We start from the raw sequence: 15,027 nt of genomic DNA on the forward strand, positions 1-15,027 counted from the left end.
TCCCCAACCTGTGATCTGGTTTCTACTCAAACACTTGGTTTTCCTGGGATATATATATAGATATAGATATATAGATATATAGATATATAGATATATAGATATGTGTATGTATAAAATAAATAGCATAGAGTAGTAGAATATAATATAAAGTAATATATATATAAACTATATGTGAATGTATATATAGCAGAGAATAGGATATAGCAGCAGTGATTATACCCATTAGTGATGCTCAGGTCTTTACTCCTAGCTCTGTGATGAGAAATTATACCTCCAGTGCTCAGGAGACCATATAGAATTCCAGGGATTGAACCTGGGTTGGCCCTGTGTAAGGCAAATGACCTCCTGACTGGACTATTGTTCTAGCCCCCCAAACAGTAGTATTTTATATTCATGTAGTTTAAGATAGGGTGATGGAGTATAATAGAGAATAGTAAATATATATATACATACTAAAACATGTTTACATTACCATCTATGGTTGTACATATGATAGTGTGATCTACAGAAATAAAGTATGCTATAGGAAAGTATTGTATATAGGCATATGGTTTATATATTAAATGTAATAAGTACATTCTATAATATGCCTATATACTTTATGACAGCATTATAGACTAATAAGTAAAAAAGAATAAAGTCATATATAGAATTATATATAGGGTAAGACAGGTGAGTATATATTTATATCACAGTACATTGTGCCTTTGAATGGGTTACAGTACAGTACAAAAGGCACAACATAATGTGCTCAGTGTAAATGCAGGGGGTCTCCCAATGGTACATTATCAAGCACAGGGCATCACAGCACTATAGAGAAAATACAGATACTGGATCCTACTATAGGATATAATGCAGGACCTGAGTATTATGGGAACATAGTGCTGCACCTGTCGAATCGTAGCTAGTACTATGGGATGGTGTTTTTCTCCATCACCTCCCCACCTCCTGACAGAAAATCAGTTCTGGGTCTCTCAGGAACCCCATGTTCTGTATCTCCACCCCTTTAACCTGCCCTGATCTTCTCCCTCCATTGCTCCTTGGAGGCACCTTCCTCCAGGAAGTCTTTTCTGATACTCCTCTAAAAACCTCAGGTTCAGCTGTGGCCTCATCTTTGGGAGATATTCACCATTGCACCCCTCCACCCCAGTTCTCCTTATTCCTTCCTAATTCAGCTCTCTGCTCCCTCTGTTCCACAGCTGAACCCTATTTAGGTTCCTTTCTGGGAAGACCAGAGCTGCCCTACACTCTGGGCCAAGCATAGTGCCAGGCACATAATATATGCGCAATGAAGATTTGAATGACAGCTGTCCAGATATCCATGAGCCAATGGTACCCTTAGAGTTGGGAACCACAGCCGTGGCCTGAGAACCCAGAAAAGAGAGGAGAATCTACCAACCAGGTTCTTGAAGAACCCTCCTAGGGGTTGCTTCCACTTGTCGGGTCTCCGGGGGGAGCTGAGCCCTTCTCCGTTTTGCAGTGAGTTCACTGCGGCTACCGCAGGCTCTGCTCCTGGGGCTGGATCTCTGGCTTCCTGTTTGTTTCCTTTGGGCTTGCTCACTTCTGTGGAGGGGGCCTTCTTATCCTTGGCGGAATCCTCCTTGCCCTTTGGATTTGCCACTGCGGGCTCAGGCCCCGGTGGTGAGACGGGCTTCTCCGTGGATGTCTGTAGCAATTTCAAACACAATGCGGCATTAGTTGTGGCAAGACAGAGCTAGCTATCTCTGTGCTGGTCGAAGAATCTGGGAAAATGGAAGCTTTGGATGACATCTCTGTTTCTGGGAGTCCTGAGTGTGATGATGAAAAGAAAGAATAAGATGAACAAAGGTGTATTTGGATACAAGGTCACAGGAGGGGTGTTTACGTCACCATTTGGTAAATTCTTTCCTATTCTCCCAGCACGCATTCTTCCGTCCTTTAGCAGGACTCGAATTTGAGTCATACTTGGAGAATCATTTCTCCTTTCACAGTCATTTCATGTGGGTTTAAACAAATGAAATTCCACATCCTGGACAAGGTATTGATACTTAGGCCTGGCCAACGCAGCATAGCATGGGATTGACACAACTGTAATTGGTTCAGGACATCCACACATGAAGAGAACAATAAAAAGAACAACAAAAAGACAAGAAGTTTCTCCTCTGTCAGAGCTAAGGCTATAAATATCAAATCCTAGAACTTGCAGACCTAGCTCCTTTTCCAGGAAAAAAAGCAGATCTCCGAGATGGAGAAGGGAGAATGAGTTTATTTCATATATACTCCCGAATCAAGCTATTCCTGAAGCCCATATGTGCTTATGCCAGTTTTCAGAGTTTTTTTTGTTTTGGTTTGGTTTTTTGTTTTTTTATCCATCTTTAAATCACAGGGACCTTAAGAATATCTATCCAGAGGTTAGGGAGATAATATAATGATTAAGAAACATGCTAGGTATGCACCCAATCCCCCCCTTTTTTTTCCAAACGCTTTTTTACCCTCCAAAGTTCCAGGTGTATCCCTGTATCCCTGGAACACTCAAGCATTGCTGGTTTTGTACCTAGTGGCCCTCAAGCACTACTTACTTTCTGGCGCTCCAGGGCTGGAGCAGCACCTCATCTTTAGACCCTTGTATGGAGTAGCACCCTCCTGTCTCCTTTCACAAATTCTTGGACAACAGAGCCAGTGGTCCAATGCAAAGATCTGAGGATGTGGTGCTGCTGAACTGGGGAACCTGCAGTGTGAGATTATCTGGGCCCCAGCAGTGTTCTAGGGCATGCAGACTTCCAGTGATATGGGAGGAGGGGATTACACTGAGCTGGGGGTTGAACCAGTGTTGTTGTATGTCAGGCATGTGTTTTAATTCCAGCCCCTATTGTAATTTATTTAATCCGCACTTTAATTATTTAACCTTATTAATTATTAATTAACAACACCAGTTAATTATTAAAAATAATTAGATTATTTAAAAACAATTATCTAACTTCTAATTAGTCTAATAATTGATTGAATTAATATTCCAATTAAATAAATTTAAATATATTAATTAAATCCCTACTTTAATTCTAATCTCTATTTTATTTTTATTTATTTATTTATTTAAAATATGGAATGCTTCACATTCACACATGTGTGTCATTCTTGTGCAGGGGCCATAATCTTCTCTGTATTGTTCTAACTTTAGTATATGTGTTGCTGAAGTGAGCACCCAGTCCCTATTTTAAAAAAGTTGCTGTATACTCTGGGGGACAAAGGGGAGATATGGGATACATGCTGGGAAAAGGGGTGGAGGGAGGACAACCCTGGTGGTGGGAATGGCCCTGATTCATTGTCACTATGTACCTTAAATACTACTGTGAAAGATTTGTTATTCATTCTTTGGTCACAATAAAAATTATTATTATTATTATTATTATTATTATTATTATTATTATTATTCGAGTCCTTTTTTTTTCCTGGTCTTTGGGCCACACCCGGCGATGCTCAGGGGTTACTCCTGGCTGTCTGCTCAGAAATAGCTCCTGGCAGGCACGGGGGACCATATGGGACACCAGGATTCGAACCAACCACCTTTGTCGAGTCCCTATTTTTAAAAGACAATTAAATTCATGACAACAGAACATTATGACATTTATAGGTGAGTATCATTAAAAAGTAGTATGTAGGGGACCTGAATGGTAATGTGGGGTTAAGGCATTTGTCTTGCATGTAAGCCTATGCCAATTCTATCCCCAGCACTACATATGATCCCCTGAATACTGCCAGCAGTGATTCTTGAGTGCAGAGTCCAGAGTAAGCCCTGAGAAGTGAAGCCTCAAAAGGTGAATATTAAAGAACTAAATTGAAATGCCTATCTTCATGATTATGCCCATCTTTATTTCTAGTAAGAAACCATCCTTTTCTTTATGAAAGCGCTAAGCCAATTATTATATTGGGTTGAGGAAATGGCTCAAAGGAGTGAGCAGACGTTTTGTATGCAGGACTCCGATGTGATTTTAGCATTGCCTGGTCCCGAGCCAGGAGTGAGCTGTACTGAGTACAGCTGAGTTCTCATGTATTCAGCTGTGTCCCCTGAGCCAGGAGTGACCCATGAGCACTGAACTGGAAGTAGCCCCTGAGCACCACTGGGTGGAATGTTAGTTGGTTCCGAATGTTCAGTCTTTCAAGCTAAAGTGAAATGTTGGCAGCATATGCAACAACCTTTGCGAAGAAAGAGAAAAACCCAAATTTTCTCCTCAAAATGTAGATAAGAAATTTTTTTCTTTTTCTTTTTTGTTTGTTTTTGGGCCACACCCGGTGACGCTCATTGGTTACTCCAGGCTATGCGCTCAGAAATCACTCATGGCTTGGGGGACCCTATGGGACGTTAGGCGATCGAACCGAAGTCCGTCCTAGGCTAGAGTGGGCAAGGCAGATGACTTACCACTTGTGCCACCGCTCCAGCCCCTCTTTCCTTTTTTTATATTGGTTTTTGATCACATTCAGCAGTGCTCAGGACACTCCTTGAGGAATTCTAGGGGTCCTCTGGGTGCCAGGGATTGAACATGGGATGATCACATGCAAGGTAAGCACCCAACACGCTGTACTATCTCTGCAGCCTAACATCAGGAAGTTCATTAAGAAGTAAAATGTTTCTCCAAATAATTTACTTGAGCTAAAATGCCCATGGATTCAGACAATGGGATTAAAAACAGGAAGAGTTCTCATGTACACAGCTGTGAAAGCAAAGGGCCAAAGGAATGTTTCCCTAGCACGAGAAGAACAAGAGCTGGAATAATGCTGGTTTTGATTGTGGGGAGACCATTAGGAAGGTGGGGCTCTGTAAGAAGTGGAGGCTGCTCAGACCTTCCCAAGATGAACCCTCAAGCTCAAGTACAGTGGAATTGTGTGTTAGCTGGAAACTTGACATGGAACTTTTTTTTTGGGGGGGGGCACTCCCCGTGGCACACAGGAGTTACTCATGACTCTGTGCTCAGAAATTGCTCCTGGCAGGCTCAGGAGACCATATGGGATGCCAGGAATTGAACCCAGGTTGGCTGTGTGCAAGGCAAATACCCTATTGCTGATTTATTGCTCCGGCCCCCAACATGGAACTTTTTAAGATCTGTGTGTCCTCTTAAAAACACCTACCAGAGCTCTTGGACCAGATGTACAAAGGAAAGGATATTTGCCTTGCAAGCAATCAACCCAGGTTCAGTTTTCAGCATTTTATATGGTCCTCTGATCTTCACCAGGAGTAATCCCTGAGTGCAGAGCCAGGAGTATCAACTGGTGTGGAACCCAAACAAAGAATATTGACCTCCATCATTTAAAAGTATTGTTCACACACATTAAAAAAAAAAAAAACCCAAGTGCCCCTTGGCCTAAGTGGAACCAGGTTGTCCAGAATGACCATCTCTGATTCACAAAGTTAGGTCCTGCCTGTGTCCACTGATTTGATGACAACATGGATGCTTTGGACCATGTTTCTATCAGTACCTTGAACACCCCCGTTAATGAAGATGATCAGTGAGTTTTTAGTCACTAAGATCTCTTTGGGTACCAGCCCTGCTGGCAGACATCGCTGGAAAAGGACATGCACCCCTCCCCTTTTTCTGCAGCTATTTGTCCTGGCAGGTCTGTCCAGTTTGGAGCTGAGGCTGAAATGCACTGTGGACACCCACCCACCCCCAGCTCTGTCCCTCCTTGCCTGAGAGTGAGACAAACCCTCTCTCCCAGGAAGTGCTTCTGGAAAAATCTAGACAGCAGTGGATTCCATTCAATACCCCTTGTTGAATGGCCTTGTTCAGTTTCTTGTTTCCCAGAAGTTGTCCACCAGCATAGGCTGAGTTCAGGGGTCCCAGGTGACATTGGTTCCACCCCATCCCCACTGGGAGGCTGAAAATCTGTGACTGTTACCCACCACCTGGATCTAGGAGGAAGGTAAGAAGTCAGGACTTGAAAAAGACACTAAAAAAAAAAGAAAAAGAAAAAGACACTAAGACTCAATTAGTCAGGGAAAACTTGTGCTACATTTTCTGGCTCTTGCCACTGTGTTGGCCTCAGGAACCCAGTTGTCCTGGTATTGAGAAGCTCAGTTAGAGAGAGAATGGACCTCAAAACATGGAATCAGGACACTTGCAGGCCTATTAGGAGGTAGCAGTGGTCATCCCGGCCACCCTCACCATCAGTGATCATTAGGAAGACGTCAGGCATATTGATTTATTGGTTTCCTGTGCTCCTCGGGCCTTGCACCCCATCCCCTTTTCTTTAGCTCTTTCTGCTTTAATCACCGGGAGTCTTTTCACAACTGCACAGGATATTTTCAAACCAGAACTTCACATTCCTTTGGAGAATGTTTCAACGGTGACCACCCTGGTTCTGTGCCAGGATGTGCTGAGATTTGATGTCTTCTGTCTTATCCAAGCATGGATACCCTTGACAGAACTTGCTCCGTGAAGATAGGACTGAGGCATAGATCAATTTGTTCACTCTCTTTAAGATGGGCTCTTCAAGGGGTTTGAGTCAGGATTCAAGTTCACAACAGTCTTAGCACCTGTTCTGTTACTGCCATTATAAGAAGCAAACTGAGTGTGATATTTCATTTACACATAGCGCAAGCTATGTATAAAATGAAGGAGGTTGTTGAGCATGAGATGACTTCGTTATGAAAGAAAAGAGACAAGGAGTTATAAGGTGGTGTAGCGATGGCTCTTTAGAACAAAGAATGTAAATGAACCATGAGAACTCAGGTCTTTGACTCCCAGTTCAAGAAATAGCCTCTATGATGTGCCAGGCACCATGGCAGGGGCTGAGAGATTTAAGAGGTTCCTTAATCCAGAGATAGTAGAAATCTATTGCAGGGCATAGTCAATGCTCAGGAAGCAAAGGGACAAGAGGCAGAAATGAATGAAGGTATCTCTTCCAGTAAGTAGACTTTAAGTCAAAACTGGAAGAAAAGACAAACCTCTGATAAAAAGAAGTAGAAATGCTCCAGCTTCTTTGTACCAGCTGATCCCAAGACAGTGCCTGGCAGATCATGGGGACTTCTGATCGAGATGAGAGGAGACATGAATTGAGGTTTACACCAATACCAAAGCTGGAATGGAATGGCCCCAGCCAGCAAGCCCACCACTAAGTATCCAGTTCACTTACTTGGATGCTGGCGTCTTTCTTGTTCGTGTCTTCAGAGTGAGAGGTTCCTCCATCCCCTTTCACTGACTAAAATAACAAACAGACAATGGGCTTTCAGCTCTGCAGTGCACATAACAATGCACAGGCAATGCAAGCTCTGAAAGGCTCAACCTTAAGTGTGGATGATGGAGATTTAGAATCAAGACCAATACAAGACTTGAGCAAACATGCCTTGCTACAGATGAAGCAGTTATTGGCCTCACAAATCTACTGGCTTCTGAAAGTAAGGACAAAAGTCCTCAACCATTTTGGGGTGTACCTCAATGATGATAAATGATGACAGAAACGTTGATATTGGCAGTAGGAGGTGTTTGACCTCATATATGCAGGAGCATAAAACCAATAGATATCTGATTGATATCATAGCTGTCAGTGGTTTTGTGTTTGTTTTCATCTAGAGGAGAGTTGGGTACCTGGACATCCAGCTGGCTGTCCTCTAGCGTTTCCTTGTGGTCAATGGTACCTGTGACCGGGTTGGATAGAGTTAAATTCCTCCTTAACTTCTACTCCACAATGTTTCTTCATCTCAGCTTCTTATTTCAACCACCTGGAGAGCTCTATCAATTCCTAACGTCTTTTGCATGTTTCTAATGATCACAACTCTGATTGTTATAGCAAAATCATTTCGAGTAGGGGACCCAGGCCTTGGTATTTTTAAGCCTACGTAAGTTATTTCAACATGCAGTCAACTTTGAGAATTGTTGCCCTAAGCTGAGTTTTGAAAGTGTGACCCCTGAGACCAGCAGTATGGGAGAACTTGTCAGAAATGCAAATTTGGAGACTGTCTCCCGATTGACAGAATTAGAAACTCTCAGGCTGGAATTTGTTCAAGCAAGGCTTGTAGGTGATGCCTAAATGCACGTTTTAGTTTAGCTGCTGACTGACAGTCGACAGGTGTGGGTCAATAGTGAAAGAACCTGTTGTTTCAACAGGAGAACTAGCAGTGCTTGAAGAGTGGTAAATTACCTAAGAAATCTGGGCTCAGAGTGTTCAGTTCTTAGCTTCAATTTAGACTCAGGGCTAATTTTGACTACCTGCCATCTTCCCTGCTATATCTTATAGACAACAAGACTCTAATTCCTACAGTAGTTAACATCTTGTTCAAGGCATTCAAATTAAGTTTGGACTAATGAACATGATGGGTCTCTAATCTGAGAGATGTTACTATGTAAGGATTAGTGAAAGTATTATTTAGGAAGTGAGATCACTTACAACTTTTAGAATATATTTACTATGGGCCTGGCTACTGTGCTAAATGACATCATAACACCCGTCAGCTCACTTAAGCGTCATGTCAGAACAGAGAAACAGAGCAATACTTTTATTCTCTCCCTGTTGTAGCCAAGCAAATGGAAGCTCAGAGAATTGAGCAGGACCTCTGTAACTAGCAGTGTTTGGAACAAGGATCTGACATAGGCATTTACTTCACATTTTGCTTGAGGACATACAAAAAGATATTCAAGAAGCTGCCATGTGATCCACAGGGTTGACTGAGCATTTTCTGAAGCTACCTAGGCAGGAAAAAATAATAAGATGAATAATAAAAATAATAAACTGAGATGGATAAATTTCAAATATAAATGTTTGTGGGACATGCCCTGGCTTTAAGAACTGATCACTAATCATCAGGGAGATGCAAATCAAAACAATGAGGTACTATCTCACACTACAGAGACTGGCACACATCACAAAGAACAAGAACAATGAGAGTTGGCAGGGATGTGGAGAGAAAGGAACTCCCATTCACTGTTGGTGAGAATGCCGTCTAGTCTAGCCTTTATGGAAAACAATATGGAGATTCCTCAAAAAACTGAAAATTGAGCACCCATATGATCCACCTATACCACTCCTAGTGATATAACTTGGGAACAACAACAACCAAAAAATACAAAAAATGCCTTCCCACACCTATATTCATTGCATTTACAATAGCCAGATTCTGGAAACAACCAAGATGCCCTTAAACAGATGGACGGCTAAAGAAACTGTGGTACATATACACAATGGAATATTATGCAGCCATCAGTAGAGATGAAGTCATGAAATTTTTCTATACATGGACGTACATGGAATCTATTTTGCTGAGTAAAATAAGTCAAAGGGAGAGAGATAGACACAGAATAGTCTCACTTATCTATGGGTTTTAAGAAAAATAAAAGACATTATTGTAACAATGTCTAAAGACAATAGAGATGAGGGCTGGAAAGACCGGCTCACAATATGAAGCTCACCACAAAGAGTGGTGAGTGCTGTAAGAGAAGTAACTACACTGACAGCTATCATGACAATGTCAATGAGTGATAGAAGTAGAATGCCTGTCTCAAATACAGGCAGGGTTGAGGGAGAAGGGAAATGGGGGACATTGGTGAAGGGAATGTTGCAGTGGTGAAGGGGGGGTGTTCTTTTTATGACTGAAACCCAACTACAATCATGTTTGTAATTAAGGTGCTTAAATAAAGATGTGATTTTTTTTTTAAATGAACTGATTTTGCTGAAGTCCAGTTTAGAAGTCTTAATGAGGACTGTCAACATATGATGGCTTAACATATGATGGGAATTTTAAGTCCTGTTCCACACCTAAAGAAGCCCTTCCAGAGTCTGGCTTCAGAGTAGTGCCTGGATGTATGCTTTGGCTGGGGTAGGAGGGTAAGAAACCTTTCTTCAGCCACCACCCATGGGGTGTGGAAATTTCATAAACTTTTCTTAGGGGTATTATTATTGTGGGTTTTACCAAGCTATTTGATCCAATGTATAACTATGCTACCCATCCTCTCTACCCAATTTAGATCTATTTCAATAGAAAGTGTTTATTTTGTGTGCCTTTGGGCCTGCTGCTTTACTAATTTTTTTTTTTTAACATTACCAGTTTTGCTTGAGAACACAGAAAAAGAGAACAAGTCTTTTGGTTATTATTCCTCTTGACAACCAACTCTGATCTTGCCCAAAGGCCTTGCTGTATTGGGAGTTCCTTTGGCCTCCAGAATTCCGGCTGTCCAAGATTGCCAGGTCCTTGGAAGTAGTGCCAGCCCTCATTTGTTCGCCTCTGGGGATGGTGACTGGCAAAACCCGGAGAGCCAAGAAAACAACACATTCAGCACAAACTGAATGAACTTCAGGAATCAGGCATGCCTGGTCCTGCCTTCATCTCCTAGCAGGAGAGAACTCTGATTTCTCTCCTGTTGTTTACATTTGGAAATTTTTAGGTAGTTTGCCAATCAGGGTTAACTTTGCATTTCTCCCTCCCTTTAGATTGAATTAGAACGATCTCTACTATAGTGGATCTGGGCGAGGGGCTTGAAATTTTTCAGGAGTAGCATCGTGAGATTTAGCTCTGAAAAAAGAGGATCTCAAGTTTTCTACAGCTTTTCTATTTATTTTGAGATATAGAAAGCAGTGTTGATACTGAGTTTAGACTAAGGATTTTATAAAATCTATCTAAGGTCTATTCAATATTAGCTATTAGTCACCTTTCCCTCCACAACTTCCCTCCTTCTGCTTTTCTTTCTTTTAATATAAATATATTATTTTTAAACATTTATTTATTTATTTATTTAGGTTTTTAGGACACACCTAGTGGTGCTCAGGGGTTACTCCTACCTCTGTGCTCAGATATGGCTCCTGGCAGGCTTGGAGACCATGTGGAATGCTGGGAATAGAACCCCGGTTCGTCCCGGGTCAGCTGCATGCAAGGCAAATGTCCTATGGCTGTGCTATTGCTCCAGCCCCATTTTTATTATTTTTGGAGGAAACAGCAGATTATGTTTGGGGGGGCTTACAGGGGGTGCTGAGGATAAAGTGTGGGTTTCCTGCATGCAAAGCATGTACTCTGGCCATTGAGCCATCTCTGGATCTTTCCCTAATCTTCTTTACCCCTTCTTATCTCTCTGCAGAGCCCTTGCTCAGAGATGCATGGGAATGATTCATGTTGGGTTTTGCATCCAAACAACTAAAACCACAAAAGCTTATTTTTTCCAGCTGTCAAAAATAGCAGTGTTTTTGCTGAAAGAAGTGAGAGTTCTTTCAGCGATTAATGCTTTAAAGAATGGGGTGAAGACTACTAAAGTCTTAATAATAAAGACTCTATGACTACAAGATTTTCCAGTGTGACACCGAGTGTCTCTCACTGTGAGTCTATTTTTATTTATGAGACTCAAAGGTGGACAGCTTAGGACATTCAGCCTGCTATGTGGATGTGAACATAGTGGCAACAGCTAAACATACTATATAATAATTGAGTTATTCTTTCTTTTCATGTGTCATGTGTTTCTATGGTTTCTTACTTGGAAAAATGTTTGAATCATCTCCTGTCTATATTAAAAATGTATATTAAAAATTCTTACAGAAAAATTCAGGGTCAGTTAACATGCCAAATATTTGATGGTGCTCTAATCTAAGCAACATTGAGTATTTTGTTGGGGGTAGGGGAGAGGCATATTTGGCAATGCTCAGGTGTTACTCCTGGCTCTGCACTCAGGAATCATGGCTGGTGGTAATATGGAGTGTCAGGGATCGAATCCGGGTAGGTTGCATGCAAAGCAAGTGCCTTACCTGCACTGCTATCTCTCCAGCCCTATAACCAACCTTGAGTCTTAAAATAATTTTTTTAAGTTTTTTTTTTTTCATTAAGTCTTAAAATATTTTTTTAAGGTTTTTGGCCACACCCAGGGGTGCTCAGAAATCACTCCTGGTAGGGTTGGGGAACCATATAGGATGCCAGAAATTGAACCCTGGTCTGCTGCTAGCAAGACAAAGCCACCCACTGTACTATCATTCCAGCCCTGAGTCTTCAAAGAATTTGAAGCCTTGAATTAGTGAGATCCCTTCATCAATGCCAACTTCACAGCAACAACTCCAAGAAATTGACTCTGCAAAAAATTTTAAGAACAAACCAAGGCTATAAGTTCAAGCTTTATCTTCTTATCAGGAGGCTCACTTGAAATGGAGTTATACAATCTAGACAAGGTCACAACAAAATAATCCTAATTTTAATGACAAGAACAAGTATTCTGGAACTTTGTATTGATGGCTATGTCAACCCTGTGCTCATTTAGAAAAGTCCAATGTACAAAAATGGTGTTTCCCCAGAAAACAGGACTAAAGGGATAAAAATTGGAGCTGCAAGTGTATTCTATCTGTGTTCCTTGTGAAAAGAGATAGTTTCCAGAAACTCCTGAAGCAGCCCTGCCAGGAACCAGGGTAAGCTCTGGGACATATCCAGTCCTGTAAGCCGGCTCTTTCATTTATTGGCTCTGACAAGAAGCAGAGTCCTCGGACCCTGGAACTTTGTCTCCTGGGCATGATGGGCCAGCAAGAGGGTCTCCTAGGATTTTGATGTTAATAAAAGAGCAAATGTCCACAATGCTCTATACACAGTGCCAGCCACAATGTGTCTGCAACAAACAACTTCTAGTATTATCTTCACTGCTAATAATGGAGACCAAGTCTCTTTGAAGTGAGAGTACAACTGTGGGGCAGAGAGTGAAACAGCTCCCACCTCGATGCTATTTTCAGAAAACTTTCCTGGAAAGGGCCTGAACTGATAGGACAGCAGGTAGGGCACTTGTCTTACACATGGCTGATCTGAATTCAATATCCAGTATCCCATATAATTAGTTCCCTTTGCCTGCCAGGAGTAATCTCTAAGTGAAGTGCCAGGAGTGACCCCTGAACACTGCTAGTTGTGGCCCAATTCCCTTCATCTTTCCCAAAATCCAAGCTTTCCTGAATAAGCAGTTCCATGCTCATTTTTCAATAAACAGGGAAGAGTTTGAGATCATGAACTTTGGTAAGAAGATTTTTTTTGGGGGGTGGGTGAGTTGGTTCAGCTTATTACCATTACAAACCACCATCTTTCCCCCTCAGGGTACATTTCAACAGTTTTTCTTAGATTTATTAGAGTGAATGCAAACAGTGGAATCCTGAATTTGCTGCTGTTTACTCACTTTAAGTGTTTAATTGGTCTAGGATTAATGCTCATAATTTTTCCCTGAGCCCGAGAAGGTAGTTCTTCAGAGATGTTTGGTTTTGTTTTATAAATAAAATTAATGGTCTGAATAAAGGGAGTGGACGAGGACTAATAAGACAATCTATATAATGCTATACTGGAAGAAGAAAACAACCCTAGAGCTTTAGGTATGATGGAATACTACACAACCACGAGGAAAAAAAATAAAGTCATGAAATTTGTTGATACAAGGGTGAACAAGGAGTATATCATGCTGAGTGAAAAGAATCAGAGGGTGAGGGAGAACCATAGAATAATCACTCATTTGTGGGATATAAAGAAACATAGTAGGAGACTAATGCCCAAGACAATAGAAACAAAGGCTGTAGGACCAGTCCTCAGTAGGAAGCTTGCCACAATGGGTGAGGTTAGAGAAGGAACTACTATGACAATGGTAGTAGGAAGTGATCACTCTGCATTCGAACAGGATGCTGAAAGGATATGCATGCTACCAAATGCAAACTATAGTGCCTAAAAGGAAAAAAGAATAAAGAAAAGTCTTCATGGAGGCAGGCTGGGGGGTGGGGGTGGGAGAGAAACTGGGAACATGGGTGAAGAAAAGTGGACACTGGTGAAGGGATGGGTGCTTGAACATTATAGGACTGAAACTCAATAATGAACAACTCTGTAACTTTGGATCTCACAGTGATTCAATAGTTGTTTTTTTTTTTTTTTTTTTTTTTTTTTTTTGGTTTTTGGGCCACACCCAGTAACGCTCAGGGGTTACTCCTGGCTATGTGCTCAGAAGTTGCTCCTGGCTTGGGGGACCATATGGGACACCGGGGGATCGAACCGCGGTGGTCCGTCCAAGGCTAGCGAAGGCAAGGCAGGCACCTTACCTTTAGCGCCACCGCCCGGCCCCTGTTTTTGTTTTTTTAAGTGCAATGCTTTAGAAAAAGAATATTGGCACATGATCAATCTATATTTCTCTGTACCTCCCTCCCGGTGTGTGGTGATGGGGCGCTGCCTACCTGCTCTATGGGAACACAAACGCCTTTCTCTACCCACTCACTTTATAAAAATATACTCGCACTTCAAACATCCAATTTTCTGACAGTCCATTGAATTAATACATAGAAGAATCTTCTGCTATTTAGGGCATGGCAGATGTCTTAATTCTCCCTTACAATGATTTTGAAAGTATGAAGGGACCCATAGGAGTTTTGAAAATGGCATAGCGGCATGCATTAAATACAATGCTGGCTACTATAGGATCCTCTATTTTTTTGGAAGGTCACACACAGCAGTGCTCAGGTATGGCTCTGTGCTCAGGGATCACTCCTGGCAGTGCTCAGAGGACCATATATGGTGCCATAAAATGAAAGAGTCCTATTTTCTTGGCACTAAAATATTAAGTAATTATTTGAAAAATAATATCCATTTATTTTTAGTAAAGTTAATTATTAGAAATAAAAAATTTAGACATGAATTAATTCACTGTTTTTTTTTTAAATACCTAGAGTTACTTTGTGGTGGACTAGTAATATATGTTATCTGAAATAAACTTTTCAAAAGGGATCAGAGAGATAGCACAGGGGTAAGGTGTTTGCCTTGCATACAGTTGACCTTGATTTAATCTCTGGTACCTCTTCTAGTCCCCTGAGTACTGCCAGGACTGATTACTAAACACTGTAGGGTATGTTGCCCACCCTGAGCTGGGAGACACTGAAATAAAATTTTGTTTTGTTTTGTTTTTTTGGGTCACACCCGGTATCGCTCAGGAGTCACTCCTAGCTCTACACTCAGAAATCGCTCCTGGCAGGCTCGGGGATGCCAGGATTCAAACCACCATCCTTCTGCATGCAAGGCAAATGCTATCTCTCCATGTTATCTCTCTGGCCCCTGAAAAAACAATTTAAAATTGCCTTTACAATTGA

General features: G+C 41.6%; 1 protein-coding gene and 1 non-coding gene across 2 annotated transcripts in view; both read right to left on the bottom strand.

Annotated features, from left to right (window-relative positions):
• BCAS1 (brain enriched myelin associated protein 1) overlaps positions 1–15,027 on the bottom strand; it is an 81,640-nt gene that overhangs the window by 6,284 nt on the left and 60,329 nt on the right. Inside the window, exons 8-9 of the mRNA XM_049780550.1 lie at positions 7,108–7,173; positions 1,400–1,666 (exon numbers count right to left, since the gene is read on the bottom strand). Coding sequence (XP_049636507.1) covers positions 1,400–1,666; positions 7,108–7,173 — 333 coding nt within the window. The remainder of the gene's footprint in view (positions 1–1,399; positions 1,667–7,107; positions 7,174–15,027) is intronic.
• LOC126019969 (U6 spliceosomal RNA) lies at positions 3,074–3,181 on the bottom strand. Its single transcript, XR_007499566.1, has one exon. It is a non-coding gene; the product is annotated as a U6 spliceosomal RNA (small nuclear RNA).

The sequence above is a fragment of the Suncus etruscus genome, chromosome 9, assembly GCF_024139225.1.
Source record: "Suncus etruscus isolate mSunEtr1 chromosome 9, mSunEtr1.pri.cur, whole genome shotgun sequence".
Classification (NCBI taxonomy): Eukaryota; Metazoa; Chordata; class Mammalia; order Eulipotyphla; family Soricidae; genus Suncus; species Suncus etruscus.